The 15,209-nt window shown below is 42.5% G+C and overlaps 1 protein-coding gene across 1 annotated transcript in view; it reads right to left on the bottom strand.

Moving 5' to 3' along the window:
* CHST8 (carbohydrate sulfotransferase 8) overlaps positions 1 to 4,533 on the bottom strand; it is a gene marked incomplete at both ends in the record, with an annotated part of 146,561 nt that extends 142,028 nt beyond the window's left edge. The window contains one exon of the mRNA XM_084215058.1: positions 4,425 to 4,533. Coding sequence (XP_084071184.1) covers positions 4,425 to 4,533 — 109 coding nt within the window. The remainder of the gene's footprint in view (positions 1 to 4,424) is intronic.
* Between the last annotated feature and the right edge of the window lie 10,676 nt (positions 4,534 to 15,209).

Genomic DNA, 15,209 nt, shown 5'->3' with positions numbered 1-15,209 from the left:
CAAGCCCCTTGTCTGTATTCCCCCCTCAGCACCAGCTGAGCTTGGTCCATGAAATGGATCTTTAAGAGTTGTTCTCAGCCTTGGTTCCAAGGAAGAACCAAGACAAGAGAGGGGCCTTGTACCCCCCCCAGGGCTTGGAGCTCTGGAATTTGTTTTGTCTTCCTGCCTCGGGAAAGGCCATGAAAAATTCCTGGGAAAACTAGCTACTAGTACAGTAGGCTACAGAGCTACAAATATATGTGCAAAAATACATATATTATGCAGCATTATTATTATTATTATTATTATTATTATTATTATTATTATTATTATTCCTATTGTGTATTATATATATTACATATATACATATACATAATAATATATATACATATATACAGAGAACATAGAAAAAGAAGGCAAAACCTAAACCAGCATCAGTTCCAGGACCAACAGAGTGGTGGAGTGGCTAAATATTTTATTAGTTTAAAGGTTTTTTTCATGTTTAATATCTTGTCACAGACAGGAGATTTATGCATTAGCATTAAGATGGGGATATATGTATTAATTTTTTCCTGTGCACCACGTGCAAATGTGCTTGACTTAGAGCAAATCCTTTAGTGTGTCTGTTTAAGAATAATGGTATGATTATTGCAGAAGGCAAGTTTTATATCATGAAATCACAGAGTTGTACAATGGTTTGGTGTGGAAGGGAACTTTGAAGATCTTCCAGTTCCAGCTCCACTGCCCTGGGCCAGGTACACCTCTCACTAGTTCAGGCTGTTCAAGCCATTCTGGCCTCGAATACTCGCAGGGATAAAGCTCCCACAGATTCTCTGAGCAACTCTGTGCCAGTATAGAGAAGAATTTCCTCCTTGCATCTGATCCTGGTCCACCCTCTTTCAGTTTGAAGCCATTCCTTCTTGTCCCAAGTCCCTCTTTGGCTCTCTTGGAGCTGCTTTAGGCACTGGAGGGGGCTCTGAGCTCTCCCTGGAGCCTTCTCTTCTCCAGATGAGCACCCCCACCTCTCCCAGCCTGGCTCCAGCCCTTGGAGCAGCTCCCTGGCCTCCTCTGGACTCTCTGCAGCATCTCCACCTCCTTTCTGTGCCCCCAGAGCTCTGCAGGTGGGTCCCACCTGAGCGGGGCAGAGGGGCAGAGTCCCCTTCCTTGACATGCTGCCAGCACTGATGTCCAGCCCAGCACAGCCCTGGCTTTCTGGGTTGCCAGTGCAGGTCAGGTTGAGCTTCTCAGCCACCAAGACCCCCAAGTCCTTCTCCTGCTCTCAATCCACCCTCTGCCCAGGCTGTGCTTGTGCACCAATGCAGGGGGCACACACATTTATTATTGCAGTAACCTTGTGCTCCTCTGTGGGTATGACCATCACTCACAGCACTTCCCAGGCTTTACCCTGAGTTCCCCAGTAAGAGCACTCTCCACAAACACCAAGAAAACAACTGTCCTAAGTGCAGTCATTGTCTCTTTAATGACCACAGGAAAATCTACTGTATTTAACACATTGCTCTGGGAAATCTGTTCTTCCCACCCCAAATGGCTGTCTGTCTTAAATATATCTGCTCAGAGTGATGTGTGTTATAGAAATAAACCACACAGACAGCATGTTTGTCAATCAGCAGAAAAGGCCCTACACCCTTCTATCCTGGGCACATGTACTTTGTAAGCATTGGTTTCCAGCAGATAAATGTAATCAAGGTTTATATGCTCACAGAAGCCAACAGGATGGGATTTTTTCACTTGGAAGATCAGAAGAAAATTGTAACTAATGTTGTGGAAAATTACTTTGATATTGCTTTCTCAGTACAGCATCACAATTAGGTAGCAATGTGAAGCACAGGGAAAGAATAAATGAATAGTAACAAATCAACACAAACAGCTACTGTCAGGAGTACTTTGCTCAGTGAAAGTAATGTAAGCATTACTTAAAGTTTTATGACTGTGGGTTTAATACTGGTTAAAGTAGTACATCAAGGTCTCACTGTCATGCTTGCTAGGACTAAAACAATCAAGAACAATTTCTGAAACAGACAGATAAAACTGAAGTACCAAAGTATTTTTATTAATCTTGTTTCATAAGTTGTTCTATCCGAAATTAAAGATGACTGAACATACTAACAATGAAAAATGTCCTTTTGGACAATGCAAAGGTTCCTGTGCTGCTTTTTGGTGGAAAATGAGCGTTACCAACTTCTCTCCAGCCCTGCTGATTCCAGCATCTGGCAAATGTGTTTTACTACACAGGAAATACAAAAGCAAAGGCTAATCCAGTAAAGCTTTTCCATGCAGAATCTGTTGTCCTAAGTAGCTTAATGATTCGTGCATTTGTTCAATTCTCTCGAGAGAGCAATCAGGCAAGCAAATTAGAGCAATATCCCATCTCCATTAGAGCCAGGCCCCTTTATGGAGAGCCACTCTGAGCACAGCCAGGGAAGGATCCTTCTCAGCACGCCAAAAATGTCACCTGGGATTGACAGATTTTCACAGGAGACTGTCCAGGAAGGAAATATGCCAGCCTGTATTTTTAAATGGAAGTAATGGATATTTTAACCTGTGTTCTTTAAGTCACCTAATATGTTTCAGTGATGACTGGTATAATTTTCAAAAGCAGTGGATAGGAGGAGTTTCTCAGTCCACTGGGAGTTGAAAGCACTTAACACACATGAAAATCAGCCAAACAGAAATAAAAGTAATTGTATTGAGCACCATTTACTCAAGGGTGCAGTCTGGTCCCATTAACATAAATAGTAATTGAATGTGAGAATTGAGGAATTGATTACACACCTTTGGCAGTAACAGCATGGTTGGCATGTTTGTGTTTGAGGTATCCACAGCAATCGAGCACATTACACAGTGAATTTCCCTGCCAGGGGTAGGAGCTCTGTGCAAACTTGTTTTTTATTTAAATATGCTTGGGTGTCCCCTTCTCCAGTTACACTGCTCTCAAAAATCACTTCCCAGAGTACTACAATCAGCAGTCAGCATTCAAGAGGTTTATGGCAGAGAACAGGTCAAGATGAGGGACAGACAACAAAAAAAATAAAATAGACAATAAATTCCACTGGTATTGAGACCACACTAGGAAATCTTCTCTTTCAGGAGCAAAGGATTAACTTTTCAATGTAAAGTTACACATTCTTAGATGCATGAGAGTACTGCCTGCATTTGCTGTCCATACATCTTTCCCCCTTGCCTAAACTACTGGCCACTTTCAGTCTAATATGGCCAGTACCTCTGGTTTTAATCTATAATCTCTTTTGCATCTAAGCATACAAAAATAAATTGCAAAAGCACTGAAGGAACCAGTTAATTCCCTGCTTTGCACTACACTGAAGATTCATTACTTCTATAGTTTCAGCTGAGTGGCTGCTTTCAAAATTGGTGTGTGTGCAGTTGGACTAAATAAACAACATATTAAAGTACAGATTGTTTAGTGACATGGAAACAAGCACTTAACAAACCTAGACACAGAAATTAGCAATTAATGTAATTATTTAAGAGTTCCCTGTGTTACAGTTCAGCTTATTTAAAAATGCTAGCAATTATTTTAAATAGACACAGTTGTGTTCGCTGTACAATGAAGATGTCAAATGAATAAACGTTTTATGAAGCATTTGTTTAGTCAAGGGACAATTTCAGAGCAAACACAGGGGCCAAACCCCAGCACACAGTGGCATTATCCTGGATGAGAGGAACTGCACTGGCATTTGTCTAGGCTCTAAAGCAGCCTTCATTACAGCACAGCCAAAGAGAAAAGGACTGCAAGTAAATCAAGAGATCTTGGGTCCTTTCCTACTTTTGTGCCTCCCTTTTAAAGGAAACTACAATTCCAGCCCACAATTTTCTAGTTCTCTCATCTCTGTGGCCTTTGTGGCTCTCCACAGTTTCAAGTTAGTATTGCAGGAAGATGACATGCATGTGAATAATAGTTATGAAAGGTTTAATTGAAGTTAAGCAAATTAAGTGAGTGCATCCTAAAGTATTTCAAGTTTCTGATGTGACTCGTTCATACATCTCTTATTTTGCATCTCAAGACACACTGAACGCAATAGGCAAGGGAAGGTAAATTCAGAGGTGTGCATTTCCAGGAACAGAACTTTTTATGAAATCTCTCATTTTCACATTTATAGTGATATAGTTGGTAGCAAAAGTTGGTCTCAACTTTAGCAGAAACTTAACTCCACCCAGCTGGACTCTATGCACGTTGGCAAAGGTCCCTGTATAATCAATTAATTGGTTCTTGGAACTGTTTTTTTCACCAAATGTTTTGTTTCTTTTTAAAGAAATTTATAATTACTTTCAAGGTAGCCTTCATTAAGCATGACACACCTTTTTTGAGGTATCCTCTGTGAAATATGTAAAATACATTGAGAACATAAGTACAAAATATTGACCATGAAAGGACAGGTGATTCAAATAGAAACAGGAATGCTAACCTGGTGTCTGCTGATGAACAATTTCTTCTGGATCCTGCAGGTGGATGAAGACCACGAGCCCAACTGCCCCAAACAGCAAGATGAAGGAGAACATACATGTCAGCCTCATAATTACTGCTCTCAGATCAATCCAGTTCTGACCCAGGAAAAGAACTGCATGTGATCTCCAGGACACTCTTCACTCATAGTCTTTGTCCTCTCATCTGGAATTCTGGTGTAGTACGTCTACAAGAAGTAAAAAACCAAATCAAACTAAACTTAGCATAGAGTGCATTTATTTTCCCAATGTAAACAAGTAGATTTAAGTTCTCATTTAGACCAAATAACTGATTTCTCTAGTATTTCTTTTTTGTACAGTTAATTCTAAATTTCTAAAATGCATCAAAGGAGAACATGAGGTGTGAAAGATGAAGTTATTCTGTAAGTCTGACTGATAAGGTTATTAACATTATTTAGTGGCAACTATATTTATTCAGTGTGTAAAGCAGCCAGAGCTCCAGGCCAGGAACACTGGGGGATGCTTGTATCTTAAATGAATGCAGAGCCCTGCATTCTCTCTCTGCACAAGCAAATTCAGCTTTATTCTCTGTTTAAATTATGGCAGACAGTAATTGGGTATTCTTTTTTTCACCTTAAACTTTTCTCACACCTTTAAAAGTAAAACTAAGAGAAAGTGTTCCACTTCCAACCACTGCTGGTGTGAGCACACAGGGAACACAACCCACCCTCTCTCTGGTTCCCTGCAGCGTTTGTTTGGCTGCACAGGCAGGGGTTTGGATGAATGGGCACTTCCAAACAAATCCAGGGCCAGAACAACAGCAAACTCACACCATCACTTGGTAAATCTGTCCAGTCAGAGCTTCCTAAGAATTGTATTTGGTTTCCTGACACACAGGATTTCCTTTTTGTCACCTGTTTATGCTCTCTGCAAGCCCATGGGGAGGAGGAAGCTACGACAGGCACAAGGCAGGTGCCCTGCCTGAGGGTTTTCAGCACGGCCACAATGATGATGTGATGATGATGATGATGATGATGATGATATGATGATGAGAGCTGGAGGGGCTCCAGTCTGGCAGCCCTGGGTGCTGCCCCTCCCTGTGGGAATGCCCCCAGCTACAGGGACACAGAGCTGGTGAGAAATGCAGAATCATCACCTGAGAGGGAGTAGCTGGAAAACGTCCACCCCCAAATAACAAGGGGTTTGTATTTGCTTAGTGTTGAATTCTAAGGTCTTTTTTTAATGAATTATACCCTTGAGCAAGTATGGGTTTCTAAACCAATTATTATTATTAGCTTAAAATGTGAAACCATTTTCCCTGGATTTCATTTGTTGAAATGTTTTTGTTTGAAGTAGAGGCAGCATCAAGAAAGGAGATCCCTAGCCAGGTTTTAATTAGTGCAAGAAATGCTACAGTAGCAGTTTTTAACAGTTAGAGTGTTTACATTATTCCACATCCTATAGAATAACCGTGCCCAGGAACACAAAACCTTTTAGGTTAGACATTACAGCCTCTCCAGGACACCTCAGGATACACCAGTAACAAAGCTAGGTGAAAGCATACATTTGAAAGAATAAAGGCCACATGTGCTGCCATAACTAGAGAAAAACTGCTGTTTGTTGCCTGTAGCCATTCCATGTTTCTGCAAGCAGTGAGCACAGGAGTGTGAGAAAGAAAAAGAGATCCTCTTTCCTCTCAACAAAATAACCACCTCTCAACAACACACAAACATCAGAGATCTTTAAATTATGGGTCTAAGCTTTCCCCCTCCCTCTTCTCCTGTAATTATTTTTCCAATCAGTTGACTTTAATTAGCATGTCCTCTGTGAGCAAAGCTGGTGAATGGCAGTGGCTGGTTTAGTGATGCTGAGCATGTGCTTCCCAAGGCCTCCCAGGCTGCTCCTTGAGTTACAGGAGCAGAGGAACTCTGAAAGCAGTTAGCACTGCCTGATAAATGTGAACAAAGTATCCTCATTAAGGAAACATTTGAAAATACCCTTTACACTCCAATCACATCATTTTAAAGATGGATGAGGGAAAAAGCCTGCAAAAAACCCAAGTGCAGCTTGACCTAACAGTTTCATCAGGCAGTGCTTCCTCAGGCATGTGATGGATGCTGGATGGGGGAGCTCTGGATTGACCCACCCAGTGTCCCAGCATCTGGGGGGCAGAATTTGGATCAATCCATACCCTTCAACTTGCACTTTGCAGTCACATTTTTTAGCTGTGCTCCTCATAATAGACAAAACCATATTTTTATAATTCTTAGCATCACCCAGAGTGCAAGCAGATAAGGTTGCAAGCAGCTTCCAAGCTGAACTCCATTTTGAGCTGCCCTGAACCTATTAAACAGATGGAAAATGATTCATTAGAATGTGCAATAATGAATTGAAACATCTAACTTCTAATTTATTCTTCCTTATTACATTCCTATAATGGATAAAACTCCTAGGTACCAATATCTGTTTTCCTAAGCTTTCTCATTACCATGGTATGTGACTGCCCTGCACTTGAAAGCAGCACAAGTATGAGTGTGCACAGATAGTAATTAGCACTCAGCACCTCCCAGTTCAAAGACATTTATCAATCACCACAGTACTCCTATGAATTGTGAGCTGAGGAAGCACTAGCATCAGGTAGGAGAATGGGTGTTGGATCATTAATGCAAGACTGGTAAGGAAAAAGATGTACAGTTTTAGGTTAAAAAAATTTCAAATATGCTTGTGGAAAATACTTGGATATTATAGCAAAATTTCCTGGCAGAAAATCTTTTCTTTACAAACACAGAAGCAGAACTAATTTCTCCCTGCTCCCAAGCAGTATGGGAAGACCCTGCACCCTGCAAAGATTTATTTAAATCTTCTGACAAAAGTGGATCTGAAAGTAGTGCTATGTAGTTCTGCTTTTGGCAATCTCTGCCTGGAGGCCTAAACCCTTTCACTGTGAGCAGTTTGCTGTTACAATCCTGCATCAGTCCAAGAAAGAAAACACCTCTGCTGTTTGATGCCTACTCTGAGGTGGGTCAGGCAGGCTGCACTCAGGGTGTCTGACAGCTCATGGCTGTCTGTCCATCCATGAGTGCTGCAGACATGATATCCTCTCCCTTGTCTGCTGTAACAGGGCAGGGTGAAGAACAGCACTGATGAGATACAATCTAAGGGCATGGTGTGATCCTTAGGTAGAAACTCAGGAGCCATCCTGGACTGGATCTTTCCCTAACCACGCTGATGCAACAAAGAAAGTAAAATGAAACCTTGCAGAGCAAAGCAGCAGGCTAAGCTATCCCTTTTCCCCCAGGAAAAGCCTTGTTATCTTCAGCTGAGGTCAGTATGAGTGTAGGAAATCTAAGATCATCTTAGAAAAACATGGTCCCAGGGTATGCAGCTCTCACAGCACTGCCAGCAGTTGCTTTCCAAGAGCTTGGCCTTTGCAGAGAGCGGGAGGGACAGAGGGTCCGAGGCTGCTGCAGCCCCTCCTTGCCCTCTCTGGCTGCTCATGCAGCCACCCTGCAGAGCCCAAGCTGCCTGGCTCTCTTTGCAACTGCTGCTGTCCCTCCACTGCAGAGCTGCTGGTGACCAGCCCAGCTAAATCAGCCTGAAGGTGAAAGGCACTGTGGCAAGATGAGAGCAAAAAAGGGTTTTTTCCTTTGTGCAACCAGGGGAAGGAAAGGATCAAGGTGTGCCAGAGACTATAAAAGTGCAGGGCACCTTTATCCTCTCTCTTCCTGAGGCTTCACTGCAAGGTGCCACAGCAGCTGCCAGTGAATCCAGGCAAACAGACTAATGCCAGCATCAGCATTGCATATTGCTGTATACACATCAGCAAGTCAACAAAACACCCAAATTCTTTGCAAATCACTAAACTACTGATTGCTAAATTGCACAATCACAAAGTACCTGTGAATGAATGTAAATGCCTAGTTCACACAAACATGGCAAGCCTCATTTCTCATGCTGGGTGAGGTGTAGCTGCTCTTCCTGCAGCTGGGAGCCGGCTGGTGGCTCAGAGCAGAGCTGTTTATTCGAGGGAAGCAGCAGGATGCAGGTGTCTTTTGGAAGCAGGGATTCAGGAATCAGCACCTTGTGTGCTGTTGGATGATCAGGTGCTGAGCAGCAGAGATCAGCTTGGGCCCTCCTGTGGCTCTGGTTGTGCCATTGCTGGGAGGCAAACTGGGGCATCCCTCTGGTCCTGGGAAGCTCTGGGGAGGTGCCACTGTTTGGTGTAAGAGCCGAAATGAGAGCTGTGGGACTCCAGGGGCTCTCCAAAGTGCAGTTTATTGTATCCAAGGGTGGTGGGTGACAGAGCCTGTGCCTACAGCTGTCAGCTCCAGCTGCAGGCAGGCCTGGAGACCCTTTGGCTTTGGTTCCATTGCATTATAGACTTTTCTTTGCTGAGCCTCTTAATACAGTAGAACCAATCTATGCCTTGACTATTATCTATAGCCTATCATAACTGCTCTCATTACCATATTCATGTTACTGCTCTCCAATCACACAAGTTCAGCACATTACAGTTTAAGCCAGAAGTTGTTTTTCAGTTTTCTTGCAGTGGGAAATTCTGAGACCTTTTTTCTCCTTGCCACATTTGCTGACTTGTTTGCCTGTGCTCTCTTCCTGCTTGGTGAAAACATCTTCTTGTTTGGGGTGGGTTTATCCTTTGCTCTAAGTCATAAAAACCCCTTCTAACTAACACACCCTTTGCCTCCTTGGTTATCCAGTAAGACTGGCTCAGCAATTCTTTTCTTCTATATCAAAACTTGCTTCCATCTCTATTCCTTCATCAGACTCCACATTTAAAAATCTTTCTGCTAGGCATACATATCTGTGAGACTTTCTTGTCAAACTTTCATCTTTCCAGCAGTCCAGGTGTACAGAGAAATGTGGCCCTGCACGGGCACAGCCTCGGTGCTGTCCTACCCTTGCTGGCCTGTCCCAGCCAAAGCACCACTGCTGGGATTGCCAGTTCAGAGAGAGATACTTTTTAATGCAGAAATGGTTTTCTAAGACAAGATTTGCCTGACAGCAATAAAAACTACATGTTAAATTTCAGCACTCCTGTAGCTGATCTGGTGAAGGTTCACTGGGAGATGTTGGCAGCTGGGAGATGTGAGGGTTTTTTCTTCTATTGGGTTTTGTTTTGGGTGTCCTGAAAAGGCATCATAATGAAGCACTTTTTGCATGATTATGATAATTTTACTTGTGTAATATAGTTAGAGACTGGGATAGTGATACTGGGCAAATAGGTGAATTAAGAAAAAGGGAATATTATTACTACAAGAATATAGGAAAAAATTTACTATTATTACTGAAGTGATCTCTTCTAGATCCATTAGCTGCTTTGAGGAGGTGTGTGAACACAGCTGCTTCTCACCTTGTAGCCAAGCCAAGCATGTGCTTCCTTGCTTCAAGGCACTTACAGAGACAAAAGGCCTTCAAAGAATGAGGGCACTCCAGTGTCCAGTCTGTTTTACTCCTGACTCCTAGATCAGGCTTATCATAACATTTATAGAAGCAAAAGATTGTTTATAAACATTATTCATATTCACCAGCAAAATGAACTTTTGTAGGAGTTTTACAAAAGTAGAGATGGAGATGCTAAAAGTCATCTGTCAGCATTTCTTGGAAATAGGAAATGCAAATGACTCCTAAGTATTATGCCCCAAATCCTCCAGCTTCTTTAGCATACAAAGAAGTGGGAAACCACTAATCCTGTGGCTGCTTCCATTCCTTAAATGTTCATCTTTGGGTGCTGGATTTTCTATCACTATATTCAGGCTCATGTATCAATAGAAAAAAAACTGGTTTTCCCCAAGGTTTGGGAGGGAAAAATTTGTTTCCAGGTGATATTTCAAATCAAAACATTTTGTCTGGCTTATATCAACTTTATATATAATTATGTTCTTCTTTGTGTAATATTAGAAATGACACATTTTGGAGAAAGGTGAAATACTAAATTTAAAGTTGAAACTGTTCAAAATATCCTGCTCCTGAAACATCCTCAAAACCCTCTTCTGAAAAGATCTGGATTCAAATTTTCCCTTCCTGTGGGGAAAGGAATTAAACCTACTTTGATGAAATCAATGGAGAAGTTGAGAGTTTCTCCAGCTCTGAAATCCTTTTAAATCAGGAATGAAATACTCGAGTGGAGAGGGTGGCTCAGCCAGGTGTCCTCAGGACCACGATGAAGCCTCACCCAGGGGGCTCCAGGGGGTATCTCCTGACCACTGCCAGATGCAAAGACCATTTCAGCAGCTGGAATTTGGGAAGGGAATGCCATGTGTGACTGTGTGCAGTGCTGCTTTACACTATTGCCCCAGGAGGAGAATCCTGCAGAGGCAGGAACTGGCCCTTGGGCCAGTTGGACCTACTGACCTTGGGACCAGCCCAAGGAGCTGCCACCCCTTCCCCTGCTGCCTGAGCAGCCTCTCCTGCATCCCAGTGATCCTGGATGCCCTGAGCTGAGCTGACCAGCTCTGCTGCCTGCCACCAGGGCACTCCAGCAGTGTGGCAGCAAATCAGGCAGAACTTATTGCCTATTAACAGCTCTGTTCTCCAGTCACTGGTGTCATTACACGTCTTGGCTTTCAGCATCTCTTCCAAATACGCAAAATGGGGAATTCTTGACCGAATGAGATTCCTGAAAATTACAGGAGCCTCTTTTGCTCACCTATACATCAATCCATTTACCCAAAAGAGTGTGGGAAGGAGAGTAAGAGGCTTTCTCTTACTCTAGTGGAAACTTGTTTTGTCCAGTTCTACTCTCCCACATATACCAGTGCTGTCCTTTGAACCCACACAGCACTAGAAGGGATATTAAAGCCATATAATGTGCCGAAGCCTGAACTGCAGGAAGCTGTGGTACTGTTTGATGTGGTTGAAGTCAAGAGTGGTAATGTATGACCCCTTTTTCCCATTCCAAAAGCCCTGGCAAATCTGCTAAAACTGCTCCTCTCACTTCCATCACACATTGCAATAGGAAGGGGGCACTTCTGGTTTCCACTTTCATCTACAATTTAAGACCAAAAGGGACAGCACTCAGTAAACAACCAAAATAATCCTTTCAAAGTCAAGAAGATTTCTTTCCTATCTTTCTGGGTGCAAATTGGAGCAGGCTTCATGTGTTACTAATCTCCTCAGTACTGCAGAAGGGCCTCAGCAAGTCAACACACACCTCTCCAAGATCCTCGAGGGCTTATAATTCTATTCCTAAACTAAAACATAATCTCAAAAGCAGTTTCCCTTCAAAATGAAAAAAGTTTTTTACTGTCTTTCAAATTTCTATCTCACAGGAACTGGGCAGTGACAGTGTAAACAGTGAGTGTCAATAATGAACTTGTCCAGCTTTTATCCACACTAGAGGGGAAGGCACACAATTTGCACAGCAGTCCAACCTTCCCAGGCACTGCCTGGCAGCAGGATTTACAGGCATGTTATCCACATCCAATATTACATATAGAAATATGCTGTGTGGAGAACACTAAACTGGTAAAATACAGCAGAAAATTCTGGTTATTCAGCTGCCCACTTGGTTCTCATTACAGCCCAGTTTGAAATACTTCCCTTCCCTCCACTTGCCTCAATCTCTCTTCTATTTAAAGTAACTCTCACATCTTCAAAGGGTTTTTTAGATTATTGCACTGTCATATAACAGTTACATGATATTGTACTCTTCTTCAGTTGTCTTGCTTCGTTTGTCCAGCCCATAGGTTTCCTGGGTATTTCAAATGAAAATGTCTTCTTTCAGAAGTTCGATCCACCTGGAATAAACTGGATTTCCAAGGGTACCAAACAAATGATTACCCCAGACATCCTTCCTCCTTTATGTCAGTATGTAGCAAACATAAATTTGACTTTTTTCCTTTATAAATTAATTTTTATTTGCAGTTTAAGGTGTGTTATGATAAGGAGGAAAAGATGACAAAACTTAAAGATTTTATGAGCAGTTGATATATATATATGTGTGTGTGTGTGTACAAAAAGTTAGTTATGTTCCTTTCTACTGGGTAAAAGTTTTAATCCCATGCCACACCTCTTCATATAATGAGATTTTAAATAGTTTTTATAGCAATAATTTTGAGTGGTTTTATGTAAATATATGTGTGGGGCCCTCTTCCTCAATTGGCTTGACTTTAAAATGGCTTAACTTTACCATATATAATGTGTAGTTCATGTAATAGAGTGCAGAGGTTTGTGATTCCTACATGGTATTTCCTTTTTCTAAAGGACAAAAGTATCTGAAGCAGAGAATCAGAGAATCTGTGTCTGGGAGTCACAAACAAACCAAAAAAAAAAAAAAAAAGAGAAAACTGAAATGGTCCTGTAAGCTAGAAATGAAAAATCTTTGTCACCCAGTGAGGGTGGTTTTAATTGTAGAAACAAAATACACCAAAATTTCTGCAGAAGGAAGCAGAAGGAAAACAAGCTCCTGACTCACACTGTATGGGTTTGTGGTGATGTTCTTCTAGAGGAAGAACAAAATAGGCCTCCTAACCTTGAAATGGAACATGTTGCTGTGGCTGTGGAGAGGGTTCCTTTATTGACTCCAGCTCCTTCTCTAATGGTGTACTTTTGACTGTTCTCAGCTAATACTGACTCTTAATCCTTCCAGCCATGATGAGTAATTTGTTTCTTATTGAAATTTGCTTTCTCCCTAATTAAAGATCTGTTTATTCAAGGTGCCTTTTCACTTAGACTATGCCTGTATGTCAGAGCTGAGATATTTTTTCTTGTTCTTGATTTGGCCAGTTAAGACAAAGCAGTCAGTTGAGAAGGCATACTCTACATCTAGATCTACTTGGGAAACTGGTTTTGTCTTTAAAATGCCTTTTATATTTTGATTCCAAATGAAACTTTTACCCTAGAATAAAACAAACTGAAACAAATATTTGCATTTTATTTTGAAGTGCAATTTTTAAACAAGAGGAAATTGAATTTTTATTTTTATTCAGTGATTGTGTTACTGCAGCATATAAAGGGAGTGCTGAAGGGTGTGCAGAGGCACAGCTGGGACATGCCACCATCTACATGGGCTGGCCCAGACTGAGCCCCCTCCTCCTCCTCATGCCCTGGGGGACCTGCAAACTGAGAGATCTCCAGGTGTGTATGAGGGAAGAGAAGGACCAGGAGACTTTTCCATCATTTTAAGGAGTGAAATGGTTCTGTGTGATGGTGAGTAAAGGCAGGTGCACGTGGGAGCTGGCAGGGCTGCAGAGGGGCAGAGCTGCACCCTTTGGGGTAGGGAGTGCCAGCTGCACAGCAGTGTGAGGGAAGGTGTGCTGGTGATCAACTGGAGCTCTGCTTACACAGGGCAGTGAGCATTTGCTCTACCCTTACACCCCTTCGTTTCCAAAAGCTGTGCCTTTTGCCAAAGTGGGCTTTGGGAAGGGCTGGAATCCCACCTGCAGCTGCAGCACAGCCATGCTTTGAACAACAGGAGGCACAGAGCAGGGGGAGCTCTGTGTTCCCCCTGTGCTCAGGAATGGGGCTGATTCCTCAGGAGGTGCCTGCACCAAGGGTGAGCCTGGCTGGGTGAGAAAGGAGCTGCAAGGTTGTCTGTGGGCTCTGTTTACACAGGGGAGCAGACACCAGTGCGATGGTCACTGTACAAAAACTGGGACTGCTACATGTGATACACTTCCAGTTTGGCTTTTTCTGCAAGCTGCTCTGCACCAGAATTCCAGACACTCCACACTAAGAGCAGCCAGAGGAAACACATGGATATCAGGGCAACCACTCAGCCTTTTAAATAGAATGCAATTTTTGATATTGAGCTGTAATGAGAATCCTGAATAGGCATGAAATCTCTTTAAAATCAGTTCTGTAATGCTGGTACAGTGGGAGAATATTAGTATTTGATTTGCTGTTATTCAGTTATTTTTAAGCCCATTTGGTGTGATTTGTAATAAGAACAGATAAGGCAAGTAGCTGCTAGGCATCCCCGTGTGCTGTGAATATCAGAGATCATTAAATGTCACCAGCAAACTTCCTGTTGTTCCACTGATGCTCTGTAGGAATGGACACACTGTGTTGATTCCACACAGGGTTTGTAACTCCATCCCTTCTCAGCTTTTGCATTCAGTGAGCAGAAGGTAGACACAGCCTCAAAACTTCAGTCCTTCCTCTTTTTGCTGTGGTGTGGACAGGCAGAATGTGCCTGCTCCAGGAAATGGAGCAACTGCCAAAGTAGTTGTGACACAGAGGACTCCTCCTGGGGAGGGAAACCAGCCATCCTGGCATGGCTCTCCCCAGCACCACTGCTCTGGCTGTACTGCTGAGACACCAGCACTTTGGGGAGTTGGGCTCAGACACTGAAGCAGGGAATCTAATACAAACCAGGGATCTTTTCCTGCTTGGTGTCAGCAGCCCAGTGCCACGCAGGGCTATTCACCCCTCCCCTGTGGGCTGACATTGATCCAGTTCTGGCTGAGGGCTCAGACAACATCACTGCAAACTCAAATTATCTGCTGCATTTGGTACAGAAATCAAAGCATGCACACTCAAAAGAACCTAAAAGAAACTAGATGGAAATCTGGTTGGAACTAGATGATCTTTAAGGTCCCTTCCAAACCATTCTATCAGAGAAGATCAAAGAAATTATTATTAGTTTACTGTAATCACTCACATTTAATGGTTCTGTAAAAGGTACCAGCAGTATTGGGGTTTGACTGTAGACAGTGTTTTGTGCCTAATCCTTCTGTGCAATTTCCACTGGGAGCCGTCCCACATAAAGATTTTTATTAAGCTACCCAAATTTAAAATCAAGACCTTAAAAATAAAATAGTTACTGA

Source organism: Fringilla coelebs (assembly GCF_963513975.1).
Source record: "Fringilla coelebs genome assembly, chromosome: 14".
Lineage (NCBI taxonomy): Eukaryota > Metazoa > Chordata > Aves > Passeriformes > Fringillidae > Fringilla > Fringilla coelebs.
This window is presented reverse-complemented; position numbering and strand designations above follow the sequence as displayed.